Raw genomic sequence first — 21,086 nt, forward strand, 5'->3', positions numbered from 1 at the left:
ATTCGCTTCCCAAAATCAATGTTTAAAGCTAATTTTTTTGAAATCCATAGCCATCTGTTTACACTCTAGTACCACAGCCATATCATCTCCGAGATACTCATCCATTGATTGTTGCTTTCACCAGCATCATGCAACGACACTCAATTTCAACACTATTGCAACCAATGTTTCCTGCGAGAATAGTCCATTCCTGATGGCCTGAATCGTTGTTGATTCAACATCGCGTATTAGTTATAATTAGGTTTTTGTTTGACTAGGAGATAGGAAAAATATATTTTTTGTACGTAGGCCCGACCCAACATAACTGAAATTAGAATAACACAAAAGGGCGAAACTTATATAAAATCTCAAAAGGAAAAGAAAATTTAGAACGAAAAAAAAAACGCGATTTGGACTTATAGGCCCGGGTCCCGCGCCTCTGCCAGGAGAGAGGAGCAGCAAGGGAAGAAGCGAGAGAAGGGAGAGAAACGAGAGAAGCGAGAGAAGGGAGAGAAACGAGAGAAGCGAGATGTAGTGGGCCCGCCGCCCGCGTCCTGCTGCCGCCGCCGCCGCCGCTTCCAATATAACGAGGGGGGACGAGTGCCGCCGGTGCCCCAATCCCCACTCCCTCATCCAAATCCAATCGAAAGTCCAATTCCGTCGATCCTAATCGCCGACTCTGGGCGTGATGAGTTCCTTCGCCGTGGTCTCCGACAATGGCGACGAGGACGCCTGCGTGGGGGAGAACTCCGTCGTGGTCCCCGTCAAGAGCGAGGAGGACGCCCGCAAGGGCGAGGCCTCCGTCGTGGTCTCCGGCGAGGGCGAGGGCACCTGCAAGGGTAAGGCCTCCGTCATGGTCTCCGGCAAGGGCAAGGACGCCGTCAAGCCCTCATGTACGGCGCAGTATCCCTGCGTCAAGCGGCTTCGTGAGCGGCGCCTCCTCTCCTTCCTCCTGGACCAAGGCTTCGACGGCGCCTTCAGAGAGTACGTATATGCTTTTTATCTTGAGTTCGATTCTGCCTTCTCTCTTGAGATCGATAAATTGTATTCCATCTTCACACATACGCCCGCGTGCTTGTTTGGTTTACATCACTGTATCGCTGCGAGCAGGCTGAATCGCGAGACGGGGGTGCTGTTCAACGTGGAGCACATCCGGCGGCTGGTGAGGCGGGGACAATGGGATGACGCCCTCATGTACCTCAACACCTTCCTGCCGCCGTTCATCAGTGAACGTCGGAGCTTCCGCGCCAGGATCTTCAACAACTTCCTCCTCATGCACCACCGCTTCGCCAACGTCGTCGCCGGCAACAAGGACATGCACCTGGACAAGCAGTACGCCGACGGCCGCAGCAGCTCCACCCGCGCCGAGCGCAGGTTCCGCTCCATGAACTACTCCATACTCGCCCCGGATTCGGGCCACCTCAGGGCCGCCATCGACTGGGACAAGGTGAGGAGCCACGCAGCGTGTCTTATCCCCGAGTTGGCTCACCGTACTCCGGAGCTGAAACGCCGGACGGTGTTGCCGTCCCGCTGCATGATGCCGCACGATGTACTCCCCATTGGGACCGGGTATGAAAAATTCATCATTCAGACTCGGTACCTTGATAACATAGTCGGTGTCAATTTGATCTCACTTCGGCCCTCCTGTCTGTACTGTAACCATTCACAGTTTGTTCCTGAGGCGTCGGGTGAAGAAACAAGGCCCCCAGCCGCCAAAAACAGACGCTATCATCACTGCCATAAAACAGTAATGTCCTGTTATCTCCAGGCGAATTGATTTAAGCTCTCCTCTGTTCTGCTCTTCCAAGTTTTTGACAACACGTTGGTTAATTCCTTGCCTTTTGCAGCCAGCGGTATTGCCGCCTCGTTAGGGATTCGAGCATTGGTATAATGCCCCCTTCACAAATATATATTATGATTAAGCATAAGCAATGTAGCTCTTAGATTCGATATATGTTTGGCAGTCACTAACCATGTCTTCCTCCAATGAACCGGCCGGCAGGATCGAAAGATGAAGCACTGGAACTGCTGGTCAATTACCTAGGTAAAACCAGCTTCTCCTCTTCATGTGTCTTGCATTTCCACCGAGAACACTGTTTACACTCCACCAATTATTTTGTTTGGGAAAACGAACCACTTTTGGTTACTGTTCTGTTTGCACTGATGAACTTGTGTGATCTTCAGATCAGACTTTGCAGGCTGGTCTACCTAGAGGTTGCACACTAAGCTATGACTTTCAACCAAGTGGGAAGGAAGGTAAACTTCAGAATAATTCTGTTTAGCAATTCTTCAGCTATGACCATTTACCACTGTCTCTCTCAATGCACTAGCTGGGTTCTTAACTGAGTGTTTAATCCGTTTTGAGTCCTTTTGGGCCATATACGCACATCATTTCCTCCAGCTGCATTTTACCTTTTAACTACAGCCTAACTTTCAAACCCTGCACAGAATATCTCCTATTTTATTGGCTGATCACCTGCAATAGTTTAGATGTCTTGGCCACCTGCTACAAGATCAAAGATTTTTCAGTGCAGAAATTTCCACTGTCCCTTTCATTTTAAGAACCTTTAAAACATGAGTATATTATACTCCCTCCGTCCCAAAATAAGTGTCGTGGTTTTAGTTCAAATTTGAAAAGCATGTTAAGGTGAGTATATATTTAAAAAGTAATAAAGGGGCAAGTTTTTTAGATTTTATGATAGTACAGTCTAATAGATTTTACTGAAAACTATGCCAATGAAAATGGCGGTAAATTTATAGGTAAATTAGATAGCGCTCTCTCTGTAAACAAATGTAAGACGTTTTAGGCTACTATTACATTTGTTTATAGAGGGAGTAGTTTTGTAGATGGAGTCATTTCCAATCAATGGCCCCTACTTCACCTTGACCCTCTAAACCAAACATAGGACAGCATGGATGTGCCCTGCCCTGTATTTACATGCATGATACCTTTCATCCTGCTACATTTTGTGCAGCATATCTTTGAGATTACAGGATGCTATGATCGTGTAACTTTTGCTTAGAAATATCATAAGACTAATAATGTTCAAACTTCTAGTTAGCAATAAGAACTCTTGGATATATTGCTGACGATTGAAAGCATGTTAAGAACTTAAGATGCATCTACTGAGATGCTGTCTTTTTTTTTCAGTTCAACTTGCTGCGGATGCTTCTGATGCTCCGTCAGAGCAGACCATGCTTGGCACATCCACAGATAATGTTAAAGTCCATGCCACATCGTTAGTGAAAATTTCTGGTAAATTATCCTGATACCCTCGCCCGCTTTTATGCTTTAATAACCCTCCATCCGCACAGTTAACCAACTGGCTATATGCATCATTGATAGATAGCATTCAGTGATATGTTTCAGTCTAACCAGTAGTTTAAAACTGTCTATGCTCTGTCTTCTGCCCTCCTGCGGGCTGTGGCTTGTTATCATAATGTTTTCTAAGTAAGGTACATGGGGGTAGCTTTTCATCCGGAGTCCTGCATTTCAAATAACCTAGCACATCCTGCCTCTGTTTGTAGGGCTTATTTTAGAAGATCTGTGTCCAAACATATTTTCCCCACTTCTGTCACAATTCTATACCTATTCAATCTCTGTCTAACCCTGCTGCCCTGCATTAGCTAGGTTCCTAACACATCGTTGCCCCACTTTTGTGGAGGTTAACATTAGTAGATCTAGGTGAAAATTAAAGTCTTCCCTTAAGTTCTCTATGCGGTTATCATTTTATTGGTTGCTTCACATTAAGTGCCTTCCTATATTTGCCTGATACAGTACTAGTTTATAACTGCACTCTTTATTGGGATTGCTTTTTTCTTGCAATTCGTCAGTGTTTGGTTACTTGCTGCAATTGCTAACTGTCAACTTGTTGCAGGTGCTCCAATCTGCCAGATCATTTCTGGTACCTTGAAAGTTCATGCTGAAAACCCTGGGATCTCAACACCGACAAATGCAGGTAATTAGTTGAACACCTTTGTTTAGTACCAGAACGTATACACCTTCTGGTAACTTTTAGCTTTGTTTGATCCCTTTTCCGTTACTTGCTAGAGAATATGTATTCTGTAATCAAGTGCCAATGTTCACCATAGATAACATGTTATCTGCCTTGTTATAATTTCGTTAGTTCCTGTTTCAGATGAGTATTAATTCAGTTGAGCTGGCACAGCTACTTTCTGCTGCATTTTTACCAACTTTTTTGTGTCTTCGGTCGGTAGTTTCAGTCTTTCAGGAGACTACGTTTGCATCTGTGAGCGGCTAAGCTTACATTCTGCTAGTGTTACTTCTGTATTGATCTTGCATTCTTTCTAAGAAATCATGGATTTCACTAGAAACTAATGGAAGCAAATAAAGTTCATACTCTTATTTCAAATGTGCACACACCTCTTTCTTCACCCGTGGTCCTTGAAATGCTGGCTGTTAAAGAAGATAAGACGTTAAATTTGAGTGAAGTTATGTTACAACAACAACAACAACAAAGCCTTTAGTCCCAAAGAAGTTGGGGTAGGCTAGAAGGTGAAATGAGTGAAGTTATGTAATATGTAATAATAGTTAATCCAGTTTTTAATGCTTGGGCAGGCACAAAGCGTTTAATACAAGAAGGTTATCATACTCATAATCAAATGGATGGACTGCCAACCGTTGAGGATGATATTGAGGCAAAGAGGCAACGAACGGCTGGGACATTTGGTGAAAAAAGTTCGGTAAGACTCGGTTTTATTTCTTACTTGTACTGTTGTGCATGAATAGCATAGTAGAATAGCTTGAATAGACAAATTGTGTATGATGTCGTTGATAGAAGACTGCATCCTTTGTACAGATCTTAGTAGGGTACATCACCTGTTTTTAGTTGATAAGATGCACTGGTTGCCTGTCTTGAAAAGTACACCATTTTTGGTGTTGCGTGGTAGAAATAGTGGTTTTCAGCTTATCGAGACATACATCGACTTTGATTGATACTTAAGCCAATTCCTACAATGACAAAAGATCTCTTCATTACTTGAGAACAAGTACCTACTGTTTCCAACAGTAGACTGGCGGGTATCTCTGATTGATCTGTAACGGCTTTGCAGTAGTGCTGACTGTTGACTGTTATGAATTTGTAGTGTTTTCAATCATAGCGCATTGCATTTTACAGCATGAGGAATGCACTTGAGAGTACCTTTGTTCTTGCTTGTGTTGCGTTATATGGATCATTCTGTCAGGTACCTACTCCTTCGGACAGGGTTGTCTGATTGTTTCGAGTGCAGGTGCCGGCGTTTGGAGGCCGAGCATCCACCGATGCCAACACACTGGTGAACTTCAGGCCGAAGCTGAGGCCCGTCTGCTCCATGTGAAGACAGAGATGGTTGATGGGCGACTGCACCCACCGGTGCTGCTGCAGCTAGCATTTGGTTGTTTCGTTCCTGCTGCTCCTCCTATACTACCTACTTAGTGCTTGCGCCGTGATTATGTCACCTGCTTGCTTGAGGCTTGCAAGTCTCCTAGAACTCATAATGTTATGTTATGCTATGATGCTACTATATGAAGTCGTGGCGTTCTTGTTAATTAGAGCTATATATATGGTCTATGCTAGCAAGTCAGATTTACGTCATATGTATTAATGGAACACCTGCATGGTCTTGGATTTTTTTTGGGTGCGTACAAGATGCTAGCTCTTCCATGCAAAATCTGGAAAAGCAATTCTTGGTACAGTTTAAGTATGAAATTCAGTGATTTCGGTTTTCATTTTGGCCAAAGGACCGAAATTCCCATTTTAATTTGACTAAGATCCCATAAAATATTTCGATAATCCAAAAACTAATTTGAATCTCTATGTACAACCGAGATTGCTAAATTTTTGACTGAAAGGCAGTTATTTTAGTATGTACCGAAATTAATGGAAGTCATGACATTTCATTGAAATTACACCGAAAGTGATAGTGCTGAATTTGAACTGCAAAAAACGTCTTATATTTTGGCACCGAGAGACTAGATAGTAAGTTGATGAAGCATAATTGCAATGGAGCCGTTCACAAATTTCACAACACGAGGAATGTACGCATTTCACAACACGAGGAATGTACTCAGCGGACCTCTGTATTCGTTCTTGTGTTGCGTTGTGTGGATAGTTTTGTGAGGCGCCACTGTTTGAATAGTGTTGACAGACGGAACCAGCGAGTGATATCACCAGTGATGAGCCTTAATGGTGAGCGATCAATCATCGAAGCATTGATTCTCTAGATAACGGACAGACTGACTGGAAAACGGCCCTTGAAAAGCCTCCCTGATGGGTGAGAGCCACCACATGCCTTAGCGCCAGTCATGCTGCTAGTTTTGGGGTGATAACCTCATCAATGTGCTTGTGGCAAGCTAGCAAGCAATCTCCGATGTGGTTTTTGATTACCACGTCAACTCTCATTCATCGAGAACTCTTGAAGAGTGCAGCATCCACGTTAACCATCAGTGCATCTGGCGGTGGTGGAACCCATTTAACAGGAGATGTTGGGGTATCACTCCTTGAAGCAATTGCAGTCCTACCACAGTTCTGCACAATGAAGTCAACATAAGCCAAAGCTTTCTCAACCACTCTGCGAGGACGCGTCGTAACATCATTGTTTCTTGCATTATTCCGGGCCTCCCAAATATGCCAAATTGTTACCACCAAAGTTGTGACCTCAAGAGAGGTCGCTCGCTGAAGGAAATCAAATATATGGTAGGAACGAAACGTTTCTGGCATAGATGGAAGCCTAATTTATGTTTCACCACTCGGCATACCTGATGTGCGAAATGGCAAAACATGAATAGATGCTCAACTAGCTCTTGTCTGCTACAGAAAAAATGCCCCAATGTTTGCAAAATGCAAAATGGCATCGTAGAAACTGGTTGCCCCTCAGCAGACAATCATGGGTCAGTCTCGAGAGAACGATCTTCATCTTCCCTGGAGCATTGACCTTCTAAAGAGCTTGCCAACTTCTCTCTTCAACACCAAAGTCGAATTGCACACCATGGCCATTAGAATTACGAGTAGCATGAAATTTCTCATACTTGGCCAAGTTATATGCTGATTTGATTGAGTAGGATCCAAAGCGATCATGAGGCTAAGAAACAAAATCATCCACCTCAGGCACACGGATTGGAATCTGTAACACTACCTTGGCCATCATCTCAGGAAAAACACTTCGGACCACCCCCCTCATCCCAGAATTTTTGATCAACACTAAGGAGGAAATATATTGTCACTCCCTCAGAAATAGGACCAGAGTACAAAAAGACCTTGTTGGGTGGCCTAGGATCCACTTATGATCCAAGAATGTTGTTTATACCCACCACTCAACTCAAGCCTTTTGAAACTAGCTCCCTAACCAAAAAAATGCTACACGAGGTAAAGGATGTTGCTCTAGGACAAGGTGCATCCATAACCACCACTACTGCAGGATGCTACTAATTTGTGACACTACAATCAGAGACTCTTCGACGAAACTGTGTACGATGCATTAATCGCAAACGGTGATGTAAAAAACCGTCAAAAAAGATGCAAAACGTTTGCGATGATGGATACATCAAACACGGTTCATATTATAGCTGTGTGTGCGATGCGTGGCATACGGTTCACTCTAATGAACTGTTTGTGATGGGGCAGAACAACCGAAACGGGCAGCCAGATGAAGGTGTGTGCGATGTACGGCATAGTGTTCACTCGGATAAACTGTTTGCGATTAGGGAACGCAACAGAAACGGTCAGCCAGATCAAGATGTGTGTGATATACGGCATGCGGTTCACTCGGATAAGAGGAAGCTATCGTCGATTCGTCATCAAACATGCGTTGTTCCCTCTTGGAACCACGCACCTTCTAGTGAGTAGCTCTGGTTTATTATGGGTGTGTGTCCAAACTTTCATCAAACAGACTAATTTTTGTACCACACCATCTTGGTGGCATGCCATTACATCAAGCAAGGTTTCATGTATTTCTTATTTTTTTTTGGAATTTACATGCCATGGCATGCACTCCATGCTTTGTGTCCAAGCCATGACACCAATATGTTTGAAAATTCCTTCATATTTACTGCACATGGAATTAACTCGCACACAAGTACACAAATATGATTTTTCAAAACGTTATGGTTAGCTGTTGCATGTACATGTACTTCAAATTTGAATTACGATCATTAAATGGCTAGAAAATCACTTAAATGTCTTAAAAAGGTCAAATGACTGAATTTTCCAAATTTTGACATGACAATGGTATTAGTGCATGTTAACTATAGAAAAATATTGAAGACCATAAAAGGAAGCTATCGCCGGTTCGTCATCAAAGATGCATTATGCCTCTCGGAACCACGACCCTCTAGTGAGTTGTTTCGGCTTGTGAGGGGTCTGTGTTCAAACTTTCATCAAATGGGACAATTTTTTACCACACCATCTTGGGTGCCATGCCATTACGTCAAGCAAGGTTTCATGTGTTTCTGATCATTTTTGATTTTTTTGGAATTTAAATGCCATGGCATGCACTCGATGCCATGTGTCCAAGCCGTGACACCAATATGTTTGAGAATATTCCAATTTACTGCACATGGAATTAACTCGCACGCAGGTACACAAAATATGCTTTTTCAAAACCATTATGGTTAGCTGTTGCATGTACATATAGTTCAAATTTGAATTACGGTAATTAAATGGCTAGAAAAATCATTTAAATGTCTTTAAAAGGACCAAATGACCTCTAGAATTTTCCAAATTTTGACATGACAGTTTTATTAGTGCATGTTAACTGAAATTTTTTGAAGGCCACAGGAGGAAGCTATCGCTGGTTAGTCATCAAAGATGCATTTTGCCCTCTCGGAACCACGACCCTTCTAGTGAGGTGTTCTGTTTTGTGAGGGGTGTGTGTCCAAACTTTCATCAAACGGGCCAAATTTTTTTTACCACACCATCTTGGTGTCATGCCATTACGTTAAGCAAGGCTTCATGTGTTTCTAATCATTTTTGAATTTTTTGGAATTTAAATGCCATGGCATGCACTCGATGCCATGTGTCCAAGCCGTGACACCAATATGTTTGAGAATCTTCCAATTTACTGCACATAGAATTAACTCGCACACAAGTACGCAAATATGATTTTTCAAAACCGTTATGGTTAGATGTTGCATGTGCATGTAGTTCAACTTTTGAATTACGGTAATTAAATGGCTAGACAATCACTTAAATGTCTTAAAATGGTCAAATGACTCCTGAAAGTTTCCAAAATTTGACATGACAGTTGTATTAGTACTCCAAATTTTCTCGTACATTTAAAACACCATCCGTTGCCACTGTACTCCAAATTCGTCTTGCACGGCTAATATAAAATATCAACAACATCACACACAGTTTGTTGTAGGAACCGTTTGCGATGAAAATCCGTGGGTCTGTTTAAGTCTTCCTCCATAAGCTTCGTCAGCTTAGTCTGCTCTAGTGCTGGTCACCCCTGAATCCACGAATCCCCGATCCCCATTCCCGCAACCCCTTCTTGCAAAGAATGACGCCGTGGAAACGCCTCATGAGGGCTCGTACGGTGGGCGCGTCCTCCTCGAGCGCGCGCCGCCTACACTGAGAGTGCCGCCGCATCTGCATTGAGCGTGGCCGCATCCGTCGAGAGGGCGTCTGCGGCAGCCATCAGGGTAGCCACAGTAGCCAAGATGGCTGCATTAGCTGCTGCTACGACGGCTGCAACTGCCGAGAGTGCTCGAGCTACCGTCCGTGCCACCGATGTCACCCTGGCCCGGGTCGAGGCCATCCACGCCAAGATCTAGGACGCACACGCCAAGATATTCTAGGCCATCGGAATCCAGCATGCAACTCACGTCCAGAAAGGCGTCGAAGGCCGTGCAGCACCTGCTTCCTCATGAGATCGCCGATCGGGAGCTGGAGATGCAGGAGACGGCAGAGATCGAGAAGCGCTGGGAGGAGGAGTTGCGTGTGGCTGAGGTCGAGGTAGAGAAGATTTTATCCATCGAGAATCGGCGGTGGAGTACCAACGCGAGCTCTGGCCCAGCACTACTACGAGTACTACAACCTTGAGGGCGGCGCCGAGGACAGGGATGAGGACGAGGACGCGGTCGACTTCAGCAGGGGGACGCGGAGTCCACCAACGGCAGCATGTTGCCAGGACAATTCATCGACGTCTCATCTTACACCGGCGAGGCATAGGCCTGCGCGGCGGCGGCTTTGTTAAAATTATGCATACTTAGGCTTTGTTTATAATGCTGGTTTTTTATTAGAGCAATGTTTAGGTCAACTGGCTCTGTTTAATTACTAAAATTGCTCAATTCAGTAAGTGTGGTCTGTGTGCTGTAGGCTCTTTTGTGTGCCCAAATTAGCAAGCGATGTTAAATTACTCAATGACGTGGATGAGGACAGTACCCAGGGAATTCCACCAAAATTTGAATGATCAAACTCATCCCATGCGCATAAAGCATAAGAATCGTTTGCGATGCACACATTCGTTCAAAGTGAATGGTGTCCGGCAGCATCGCGCGCAAAGTTTCCCTCCACCTTTCAAAATTTTTGGCCTACCACCGAAATATCTACCCCACCTCCCCACCCCCTTCTCTCCCTGACCACAAGTCACATTTCCCCTGTTTCCTCCTTCCTTCCTTCTGAAGCTATAGCCGCTTCCTCGCTTGCTTCCTCGCTCTCGCCGTCTCGCATCCGACCGCCGTGGTCGCCATGGTCTTCTTCAATGACCTCTCCAGCGGTTCCTCCTCCGAGGACGACTCTTTCACCACCCAGGTATGCCTCTCTTCTCTCTCTCTCTCTCTCTCCTCTCTCTCTCTCTCGGGTTATGATTTGAAATGAAGGACTTTAACCTGACGGTCCATTTGGGTCATAACTTCCTCTTGTAGCTCCCTAGGACCATCAACTGCAACGAATGGAGCGGGGTCGCTGAAGATCTGCCTGCTCGTTGTCACCATCAATCTCCATGCGTGAAGTTAGTTGCGTTTGAATCTGTGGACGGTGGGAGGAAGTTTCTGGCATGTGCAGAGAAGGTTATCCCCACTTTCGTTGTTACAAATCATTTGTTAGATGTGATTCAGACACCGTCACTGTGCTACATTATTCTGGATGTGATTAAGACAGTGTCACCGTTTCTACCTAGTATCTAAAAAAGTTTCCATCTCATCAGCGGTGCCATTAGAAAATTATTTGGCACCGCTTTAGCAGTTTGTGCAGCCAACTTTGGTGCACACATCCGAGTAGCCAAGCAGTAAAATACTAAATTTTTATGGCATGAAGGAATTGGGCATCAGAGAAATTAGGTGCTCTGGAGTCTGGTTCCCTGATTTTTTGCTCTGCATCGGCTCTCCAGTGCAAGGCACCGGTGGCAAATGTAGCAATAGTTGTCTTGACACCAGTTTTGGCATACATAGTGGACGGCCTTAGTGCTATTAGTTCTATGTTACTAAATTTGTGCATATACACATCTGTTAGTATCAATTTGATGTCATCCAAACACTGTCGTTATGTTGTTGCAGTTATATTTAGCTTTCTCATAAAATGTTCAATTTGTTATTTATAGTACATGACTACGAACTTGTAGTGTTGTTGCAGTTAATTATAGCTTTTGATATTTCAGAATTTGGTTGTTGTCTCATTAACAATTAATTCATTTGCACATTGATCTTTTTGAGAAGATATGTCATAATTAACATGTTTCTTCAGTTTTTCAAAATATGTATTTGGCGATTTTCTATGTTGCTAGAAACCCATTTCCCCTAAAATTGTTACTAATTTAGTTTTAAATATTATAGGATGAACGGAAGTGTTCTTACCTGGAGTGGGTTGATGAAGAGTGGCCACAGTCTTTGAAGATGTGCCTAGCAAAGCTGTGGAGCATGTATGAGGAAGAGAACAGAGATAGGCTTAGGGAAAGTGTTGTCAAAGCTGAAGAATATTTTAAGATGCGGTAAGTGGTTCAGCTTGGATTTACAAATGATTCAACACTGATTGCAATCATTCAGCTTGGTTGATGATGAATGTAAATCTTGATGAATCTGCTATGATAATTGATCATGCTTACTATGACAAGTAGTTCATATTAACGAAGTATATGTAGCAAATGTATATGCACACGCGCACCACCTTCAACATGTAGAAGTTAAATGCATATATTATTATACTCCATAAATATGGTGGTTCACCTCTCTTTCGGAACGACTTTCATGCTGATAGAGCCACATCTTGTAGATAGAGTATCAGAATTGCAGCATGCAACTAGAAGTTAAAATGACTACATTATTATACTCAATAAATTTGGTGGTTCATATCTTCTTTTAGAACGGGTTCCATGCATATCTTTGACTTTTTTAGGTCTCATCTTTCTAGGCTATATGCTATATATATGACCCATTTTGATGTGCATCTCTTCCAAGCTTGCTTTTTGATTGTTTTCTGAAGACATTGGAGTTGTCAAGGTGCCAAGCCTGTTATGCCTGCTACTGCTCATGCCTCTTCTTTTTGTTCCTGGTAAGTGTTGTCTGAAAATTCCACAGGAAGAAAAGTCACTTCCCCAGTGCACTTTTATACAGTTGCCACTCATATGTGAAATTTTTAATCCATGCTACTTCTTTCTATTCTTGTTTCTATATATGTGGAACATTGTAGAATCTAATTTTTTATGTACATCATATTGTGTGGATGTTTTGTAGGCTCGGAAGCCGAGACCTGCACTTATGAGTGTAGGACCTATAGCACTCTTCTTTGTAAGAAGCATAAATGTGTTGAGGCCTGCCACGAGGAGAGCTATACCAGTGGGTTTTGTTACCTGTTCCCCAAAATTTGTTACTGCCAAAAAGAGTGTTGAATAAGAAAAATCTTGCAACTGTTGTAGGATGTGTGATGTAAAAAAAAATAAGGTTGTGTACTATGATTAAGTGACAATGAGCAATGGCCGAAGTTATGGCTCAACCAAACATTCCATACTTTGTGGCTTAAAGAACAAAGACGGCTGCTCAAGATATAGGAATATCTAACACATGTTAAAGTTCTAAAAAATCACATGCTAGCTAGAATCGGAGATGTGATTACTTTGATCACAACCGTCCACCAATGTTTTTCATATCATCTTATCTAGTGTATGTCCTTCCCTTCGTTGGTTCATCATGGAATCTTGATGATGTCATTTTGAATCATGTTTTTCTTAGTGTTTTTTGCATCGTACACACACCACTACAGGTTGGTCCAAACACGACAGTCCCATTAGAGACCCTTTGACGAAACTGTGTGCGATGCATTAATCACAAACGGTGATGTAATAAAACCGTCAAAAAAGATACAAAACATTTGCGATGGCGGTGACATCAAACACGGTTCAGATTAGAGTTGCGTGTGCGATGCATGGCAAATGGTTAATCCAGCAGAACTATTTGCGATGAGGCAGAACAACAGAAACGGGCAGCCAGATGAGTGTGTGTGTGCGATATACGGCATACAATTCACTAGGATGAACTATGTGCGATTAGGCAACACAATAGAAACGGTCAGCCAGATCAAGGTGTCTGTTCGATGGAGGGCATACAGTTCACTCGGATGAACTGTTTGCGATGAGCCAAGACAACAGAAATAGTTCAACTGAACAAGATGTGTGTGATACGCGGCAAACAGGTCCGTAATCAGAAATGTGTGTGAAGACCAATAATAACACAAACGATTGCTGCTAATGAGCCGTGTGATTTGCTCTGTCTACAGAAGAATAACATATAACTGAAATAAACATCCAATTACATATGTGACTATATGGATCATTCACACAAACCTCAATAAACAATTGCATGTATTCTAAACTAGGAGAAACGATCCTCTAGTCATCTACTTCTTGTGACACTCCCGCCACTGGTATGTGCCTCGATCCCTCATCTGGGGCAGGAAGAAGACACTTCCTCATGTCAACGATCCGCCTGTACATCTCGTAGCTTGCGTACGCGTCCTTGGTTGTGTACTTGATGTGTTGTTCATCCAGTCTCTGATGCCAGACGTTGTGCAAGGCGTTCTTGTCCTTCTTTCTCTCATCCTTCATCTTCATGTAGTAGGGGTCGATGATGGCCGAAGCAAGGTCAACCAGGGAGTTCTGTTTTTTGTTGTCGCTTCCCCAGACCTTGTAGTGGTCCTTGATGTTGACAAGATTCTAGCATTTCAAGCCCGAAACCTTGAGCGCTTTTAAATTGTTAGTGGTGTCCACCATAGCGAAACTGTAGTCGGAGTTGTTGATAAACCTGGAGAAACACTCGCAAGGCCTTGTGGCCAGGTGGTAGTGGTAGACGAGGACGTCATTTCGCACGCACAACTGGGCGACGACAACCTTCTGATCCTGCCCGGCACGACCGCTGGTGAACTCGAGGTCGAAGCCGACCAATTAGTACTTGTCCTCAGCGAGCAACTGCTCCATAGTTTGGATGGAGCTTTCCACGGAGATCGGCTCATTTGTGTACACCATCGAGAGGGCCTTCCCCCTCACGTGGGTGTCCACTACGTGATGCATGGTGAACTGCCCCCCGTTGTCGTCGTCGGCAGCTAGGAGCGCCCTTAGAGCCACGGGGAGCGCCATTGTAACCACTGGATGTCCTCTTTGTATGTGTCGTCGTGGGTGTGCTTATTGTGTCGTGTGGCGCGAGAGATGAAGGTAAATGGCCGCAGGAATAAATGGGGCCCAGGTAGCCTGGATTCTTGGCGCATCCGCATGAGATTTGCAGCGGGTAACTGCATCGTGGCGCCGCGTCCAGATTTTTTTAAATTAGACTTTGCTAAGATGGTGTTGGCGAAGGAGGAGGCACTATCCCAATTTGCCAGTGCAAAATAGGTTCCTACTAAACTGAAATCTGAGGTGGAGAAGACATACCTGGCTGACCATGCGTCAGTCGATTAGGGAAATGAATATATTGTTCTAATATTGTTCTTATGAAGGTGAACTAGCTATATGTGGTATTGTGCTGTTTTCAGTAGCTATCGTGCTGTGCTATTAAATTATATTTATGTGCCTGATATGAAATTAGCAAACAGTTGTTTGATATGAAATGTGAATTTGCGTAATACTATAATTATTAATTGTATACTAATAAACCTGCTAAATGGGTCATGGAACTTTGCAAACGGTTTTAGTAGTAAAAGCGGTTGTGATGGATAGCCCAAAGCCATACAGTTTTCTTCATCAAATCGTGTGTGATGTAGTCGAATAAAAGAAAACAGTTAACCGAGGCAGAGCGTGTGTGATCGTTACACCTATCACACACGAGGCTATACATAAAACTGTGTGGGATGTATATATGAACAAAAACATTTTCCCTCGATTGACTGTGCGAGGTGTACATACGAACGGAAACATACTTCTTGGATTGACTGTGTGGGATGTACATAAGAACGGAAATGTATTCCTTGGATTGACTGTGTGGAATGTACATACAAATGGAAACGTTTGTCTGGGACTGACTGTGTGGGATGTACTTACGACCGGAACCGATTGGGCATGTATAATTGTATTTGATCGCTCGCCCATCGCACATGATCTCATTTTGCCCAGTGTGTGTGACCGGAGGGCCTATCTCTGACGGTTTTTGGGTCGTGTGGGAAGGACCCCTTATCACACACACTCACTTGGCGACGGTTTAGAATGTCGTCACGGAAAGGGGTTAAAAACCGTTTGTATAGCAGCTCGATGTACCAGTGCACCTTCATTGGCCGTACCACTGCTTTCACCATTGTCTAGTGATTCCCATGATAGATCCACCTCATATAGGTCTTGTACATACCATTGATACTAACATGAAATATAACTCGGTCTGTAGGGTGGAGGAACCCATTACCTTAATCCCGACATGAGCACAACATGTCTTCAGATCTGTTGTTCTGAGCAATCGCAAAATCATAAAATCCTTCGCACCATGGTTTTATGTCGGGGTCATCTTTGGTTCACCATTAATCCATTTTCGACCTATTTCCTGAGAAACATAAAAAAGCGCATAAGAATTAGCATCACCTAATACAGGAAACCCAAAAAATTTTGCTATGATATCTTTCAGTAAATAGATCTCACTTGAAATCACCTTTGTTTCACTCTGTGTAGTCACGTGTCACTTCTCTATGCAGTAGGGGCACATCGCCTCGCCGTACGCGGCCGTGCCACCCTCTCTCCTCGCCCGGGACGTGGTCATAGAGGAGGGCCCTAACTCGATGTTCACAATTCCTTTCTTAGAAGGGAATCGAACCATCTCAATTCCAAGCAATTTCCCAGTATTAGAAAAAGAGATCCCGCTAAATGAGTTAGCTAGAAAAATTAGCTATTTTTTATTTATGTTTTCAAAAAAGGACTTGTCCGGCACTTTTCTGACACTAAAAATTGTCATAGAATATGCACATGTATAGTGACGACCATATGCGTCAGCCAGAATCAAGCTAGAATGTCAAAAGTAGCCAAGGGTGCTTCCCCGAGAGGAAATCAGCCGGTGATGGTATTCATCATAGAAAAGGATCTTACACGATGGGGTTTTCCCTTCACGAGGTTTTTTGTCACAAACAATCACACATTTTTTAGTCGGGTTCCCAGCGATGCAAAAGATAGCAGAGAGGCGATTCAATGATCTTGTAGTGTGCATCTTGACGGTGGCGACCTTGGATGAGAGGTTGTGGATGTGGCGGGGTCGGAGTCCAACCACCATACCCATGACGAGTGAGGTAGTTAAATGGGCACTTCGGGAGGCCAGATCTCCGATTCTAGAGCTTGCGACCCACTGGTCCTCATTCTATTTTTCTTGGTACTCATCATTGATGTAACATAAATGATTAATGTGTTAGGCAGTTTCGGTATGTATGTATGGATGAATGTTTGAATGTTGATACAAACATATGGATGTAATGCAATGCAATGCAATGTGATGATCAAGTGCAAAATGTTGCCACAACAGCAAAAGAAAGCTGTCGTGGCAGCATTTTTTTTCTTTTGGCATGGATTGCTATTAGTGGCGGGCATAAATAAGAGATAACCATTGCAACAACAAAAGATTGTGGCCGGCGGATTGGGATGCCAGCTAGTGGTACCTGAAAGACCTATGGCGTGTACTTAATATCGCCTGCAACTACTAATGGTTTACCAGTGGAGGGCTCTCTTCTCGCCACTAGTGACCTGTTAGTAGTGGTGGGAGGTCAGCGATAGGCGCCCTCCGTAGCCAAGTCCGCCATCGGTAGGCATTTTGCACCTGCTACCGCTAGTCTGTTCTGTAGTACTGCCAAGCCAATCTGCTCTGTCTGTGATGCATTTGACTTGGTTGTCACCTCTCGTCTTCCTCTCTTGGATCTTGGTCATCTTATAGACGTCTCTTTCACCTTCCTTTGTGTTTAAACCCTGGTAGAGGTCCTCATATGTCTGACCCATTTCTTCACTCACATCTCACTTTGCGGTCTTTTTTGCCACCTCTCTATATTGTCTGCACTCCTATCTAGGTGCTGGCCTTTTAAACAGTCTTTCTTCTCCTTAATAGCCTTCTGGACATCATCGTTCCACCACGAGGTATCTTTAGCTTCGATTCTACTTCGTCTAGTCACCCCAAAATCCTCTGAGGCCACCTACCGAACACAAGTTGACATCTTCATCCACATATTGTTTGCATCACCTCCTTCCTCCCAAGAACCCTCCTTAGTAACTCCCTCTTGAATGCTTGAGCCTCCCCTGATCTTCCGTCACTTTGTTCTAGCGACTTAGGCACACTTATCCTGATAGGCACGAATCCAAAATTAGAAGTTAGTCGCCACAAGCTTATGTTGTGGAACAACACTCTCTCTAGGTATTGCCTTACAATCTAGGAAAACACTCTTTCTAGGTATTGCCTTACAATCTAGGAACACCATTCTCTCTAATTATTGTCTTCTCTTCTCGAGGGGACAAAATCAATTTGGATAGAGTGCTTACCACTACTAAAAGTCACTAGATATGATTATCTCTTTCTAAAGAGGGTATTAGCTACGATCATGTCATAGGCTAAACCGAAGCTTAATACATCCTCCCCTACTTGATTCTTGCCGCCATAACCAAAGCTCACATGAACCCCTCAGATGCACCCATGTGGCCATTGAGGTTTCATCCTATGAAGAGCATCTTGCCAATATGTACACACCTAACCATGTCCACTAGGCCTTGTCGGAACTCTTTCTTGGTGCTCTCATTGTGGCCTACTTGCGGGGCATACATGCTGATAACATTAAGAACTAAGTCCTCAACGACCAGCTTGACCAGGATAATCCGCCCCTTGCCTCTTGACGTTTACTTGATGATCTTTTTTAATAAAATGCCTACTCCATTTCTGTTTGTATAATTGTCTCCATGTACTATAGCTTGAAGCTAGTATCCTCCACCTCTGTATTTTGTCCCCTCCATTTGGTTTCTTGGACGCATATGATATCGACAACTCTCATCATTGTTGTATCAACTAACTCTAGTAAAATACCTGTTAGGGACCCTATGTTCCAGCTACCTAAGCGGGTTCTACTTTTCTCAGGTAGCATCCTTACCCTTTGCACTCGCCGAATCAAATCTGAAGTCCTTACTCATTTCCGTCACACCTAGGAGTCAATGTAGCGCATCACTAAGGGATGAGCCTATCCAATCCTTGCTCACTTATTACCATATCAAGATCAAAGATATGGCGCACCACCAAGGGGATAACACCTCGGCCCTTGCCCATTTAACACAATACACATGTTCTAATATGGTGCGTCGCTAAGTGGGTTACGCTCCAACTATGTTCTTCCGGATGAACTGTGTGTCAGGCACACGGGCCAACATATGAACTGTGTGTGATTTGTGCCCTATCACACACGAGTTTTCTGCGTAACCCGTCTGCCATGCTAGACTCCATCGCACACGTTTTCCAACAATTACCATCTGCGATAATGTTCTATCACAAACGGTTCAGGAGCCCCTTCGCAGACATACAAGTGCTGCAGACCGTTTGTGATTTGTTAGGTATCACCGACAGTTGCCGCAAGAGTGACGTGTGCTTTTCGTTTGGGATCCCACACGTTTCCTGAAAAAAATACGACTGGGATTGTATTTTGCATTGGGCACGGTTTACTCCCAGTTCTCGTGTGCGATAACGCGATATCACAAACGGTTCCGGAGAACCTATGCACACGTAGTAGCGCTGCGAATCGTTTGCGATCTGCTGTGTATCACTGACGGTTCCAATACGATTGATGTATGCTTTCCGATGTGGATCACACACACTCCTTTAGTTGAACCGTGTGAGGAGCAATTGCCAGGTTAAAACAAAAATACCCCATTTTAAATCAGCACGAAAAAGGCAAATTGCCACAATATTCAATTGAACAAATAAACAGAAATATCCCATTTTGAATTGGCACGCAAAAAGCAAATTCGCCACAATATTCAATTGAACAAATAGTGTCCACCGGAAGAACATTCATCAGATTTCGCAACAATTGCAATTGAACATATTGTAGCTAAATTCCAATGATTTGTCCACACATATATGCATTACATAAATTAATCATAGTGTATGAAATACGAAGACCTCATTAGATGGAAAATAATGGATCCATGCGTTATATGTTTAGCGGCTAACTCTTACTCAATGTTTCAGGAGAAACCATGCTGAAATCTTCATCATCACCAATGGGATTGATGTAGTGATCCAGGAAGAAGTCGCTGATAAATCTCCAAACCATCAGCAATTCACCAGTCGGGAGCGGTTCAGGGGTCCTCGGTTTTAAGATGAGCTGCAGTATTTTTAAGATCAGAATGTGTCATATGAGTGGAGTGGAAGATATTATTTAAGATAGACTTACTGGTACTAATTCACGAGGATCGTCACAACTATCAACAGATTTGCAGATGGAGATCATGTGTCTGCAAACATAGTATCGACAAAGGTTGGTCCCTGCTTCTTGCTGAGGACACTGAAATTTTTTGTACAAAATTAGTCATGTATTTGTCCTGTTAGGAACAACCTAACCGGTGTTAGATGTATTATTTTTTCTTTGGAAAAAATAGAAAGAGGTTTATTTAGAAGCTTGAACATTTGACTAGCGTAAGGAAAGGTATTTGCAGACTATTGGATAAATTTTCCAAAAATAATGGATTTCGGTGTGTTACTTGAGAAACGATCTCGTGCTGCAGAGGTAGTTTCCTCTTGAACAGGTTCCCTGTTTTGGTTTCCCACAATGCGAGCACACTGCAAATGATGATGAATTTTTACAACATCAATTATTGAACCAGATATGAATGCAAATTAATTTCAACATCATAGAATTCAATACCTATCCAAGAATTGCTGAAGTTGCATCAGATCCTGAGCGTTCGTTGACTCTCTGAGAGAATCGATGTAGTAAACTGTGTCCTTGTTTGGAACAATGAATACCAATATCCAGTGATTGCTACATATTAAGAAAGCCATAAACTTACGAATGATGTCGAAATCTGAAAGACAATCAGTGTATGCGTGGTTGTTTACTTGACTTACCCTTCATGATACGTCTAGAGAAATAATTCTGCATGGGACGTGTTTTCGAAGATACGGACGACCATGTTAACGGCCCAGTCCCGTCGGTCCTTTTCATGTAATGTTGTGCCATTTGCTAATGCAGGCTCTATGAAATACACACTCTCACTTTGTCTTCTCTGCGCGTTCAATCCCCTAAGAGGAATAAAATGTAGTTAGTTGTTTATCATTTATAGCCTTGTATGGAGAAGTTGATCAGAGTTTGTTAAGTACTTACAAAATCACGCATCTAACAAGAGTGACATCGAGCACGTTGAAGTTGAAGAAGAGATGGAAGTCCTCGAAACTCACAACGATGGAACCAGCACCGTGTCAGAAATGGTCTCTATTGTAGTGGACTAGCAAATGGTGGTGACCTTCTGACATTTGATCCATGCAATATTCATGTAACTCGCGGCAACTGGAGCTGCACTCATCAAAGTATTCGCCAACAAGAAATGGTTGACCATGGACGTAATTGCGTGCTTCAAGTACGTCTACTTTTCTTTTAGCAAGCAACAATTCTACTTCTTCATCATCCATGGCGTCAGAAATAATATTACTCCCCGATTCGAACAAGCTGCTGTTAATTTGGTCCAGGGCGATG

General features: G+C 43.4%; 1 protein-coding gene across 2 annotated transcripts; it reads left to right on the forward strand.

Moving 5' to 3' along the window:
- Positions 1–434: 434 nt before the first annotated feature.
- On the forward strand, positions 435–5,613 carry LOC125539461. 2 transcript variants are annotated; one of them, XM_048702917.1, is made up of 10 exons: positions 435–963; positions 1,090–1,548; positions 1,649–1,726; positions 1,827–1,864; positions 1,982–2,023; positions 2,164–2,235; positions 3,131–3,235; positions 3,858–3,938; positions 4,559–4,683; positions 5,230–5,613. In XM_048702917.1, the coding sequence occupies exons 1-10, from the start codon at positions 668–670 to the stop codon at positions 5,314–5,316; spliced, it is 1,383 nt and encodes a 460-aa protein (XP_048558874.1). In that variant the 5' UTR covers positions 435–667; the 3' UTR covers positions 5,317–5,613. The 2 variants fall into 2 exon arrangements, with proteins under 2 accessions (XP_048558874.1, XP_048558875.1); XM_048702918.1 differs by lacking the exon at positions 3,131–3,235.
- Positions 5,614–21,086: the final 15,473 nt, after the last annotated feature.

Source organism: Triticum urartu, chromosome 2 (assembly GCF_003073215.2).
Source record: "Triticum urartu cultivar G1812 chromosome 2, Tu2.1, whole genome shotgun sequence".
NCBI lineage: Eukaryota > Viridiplantae > Streptophyta > Magnoliopsida > Poales > Poaceae > Triticum > Triticum urartu.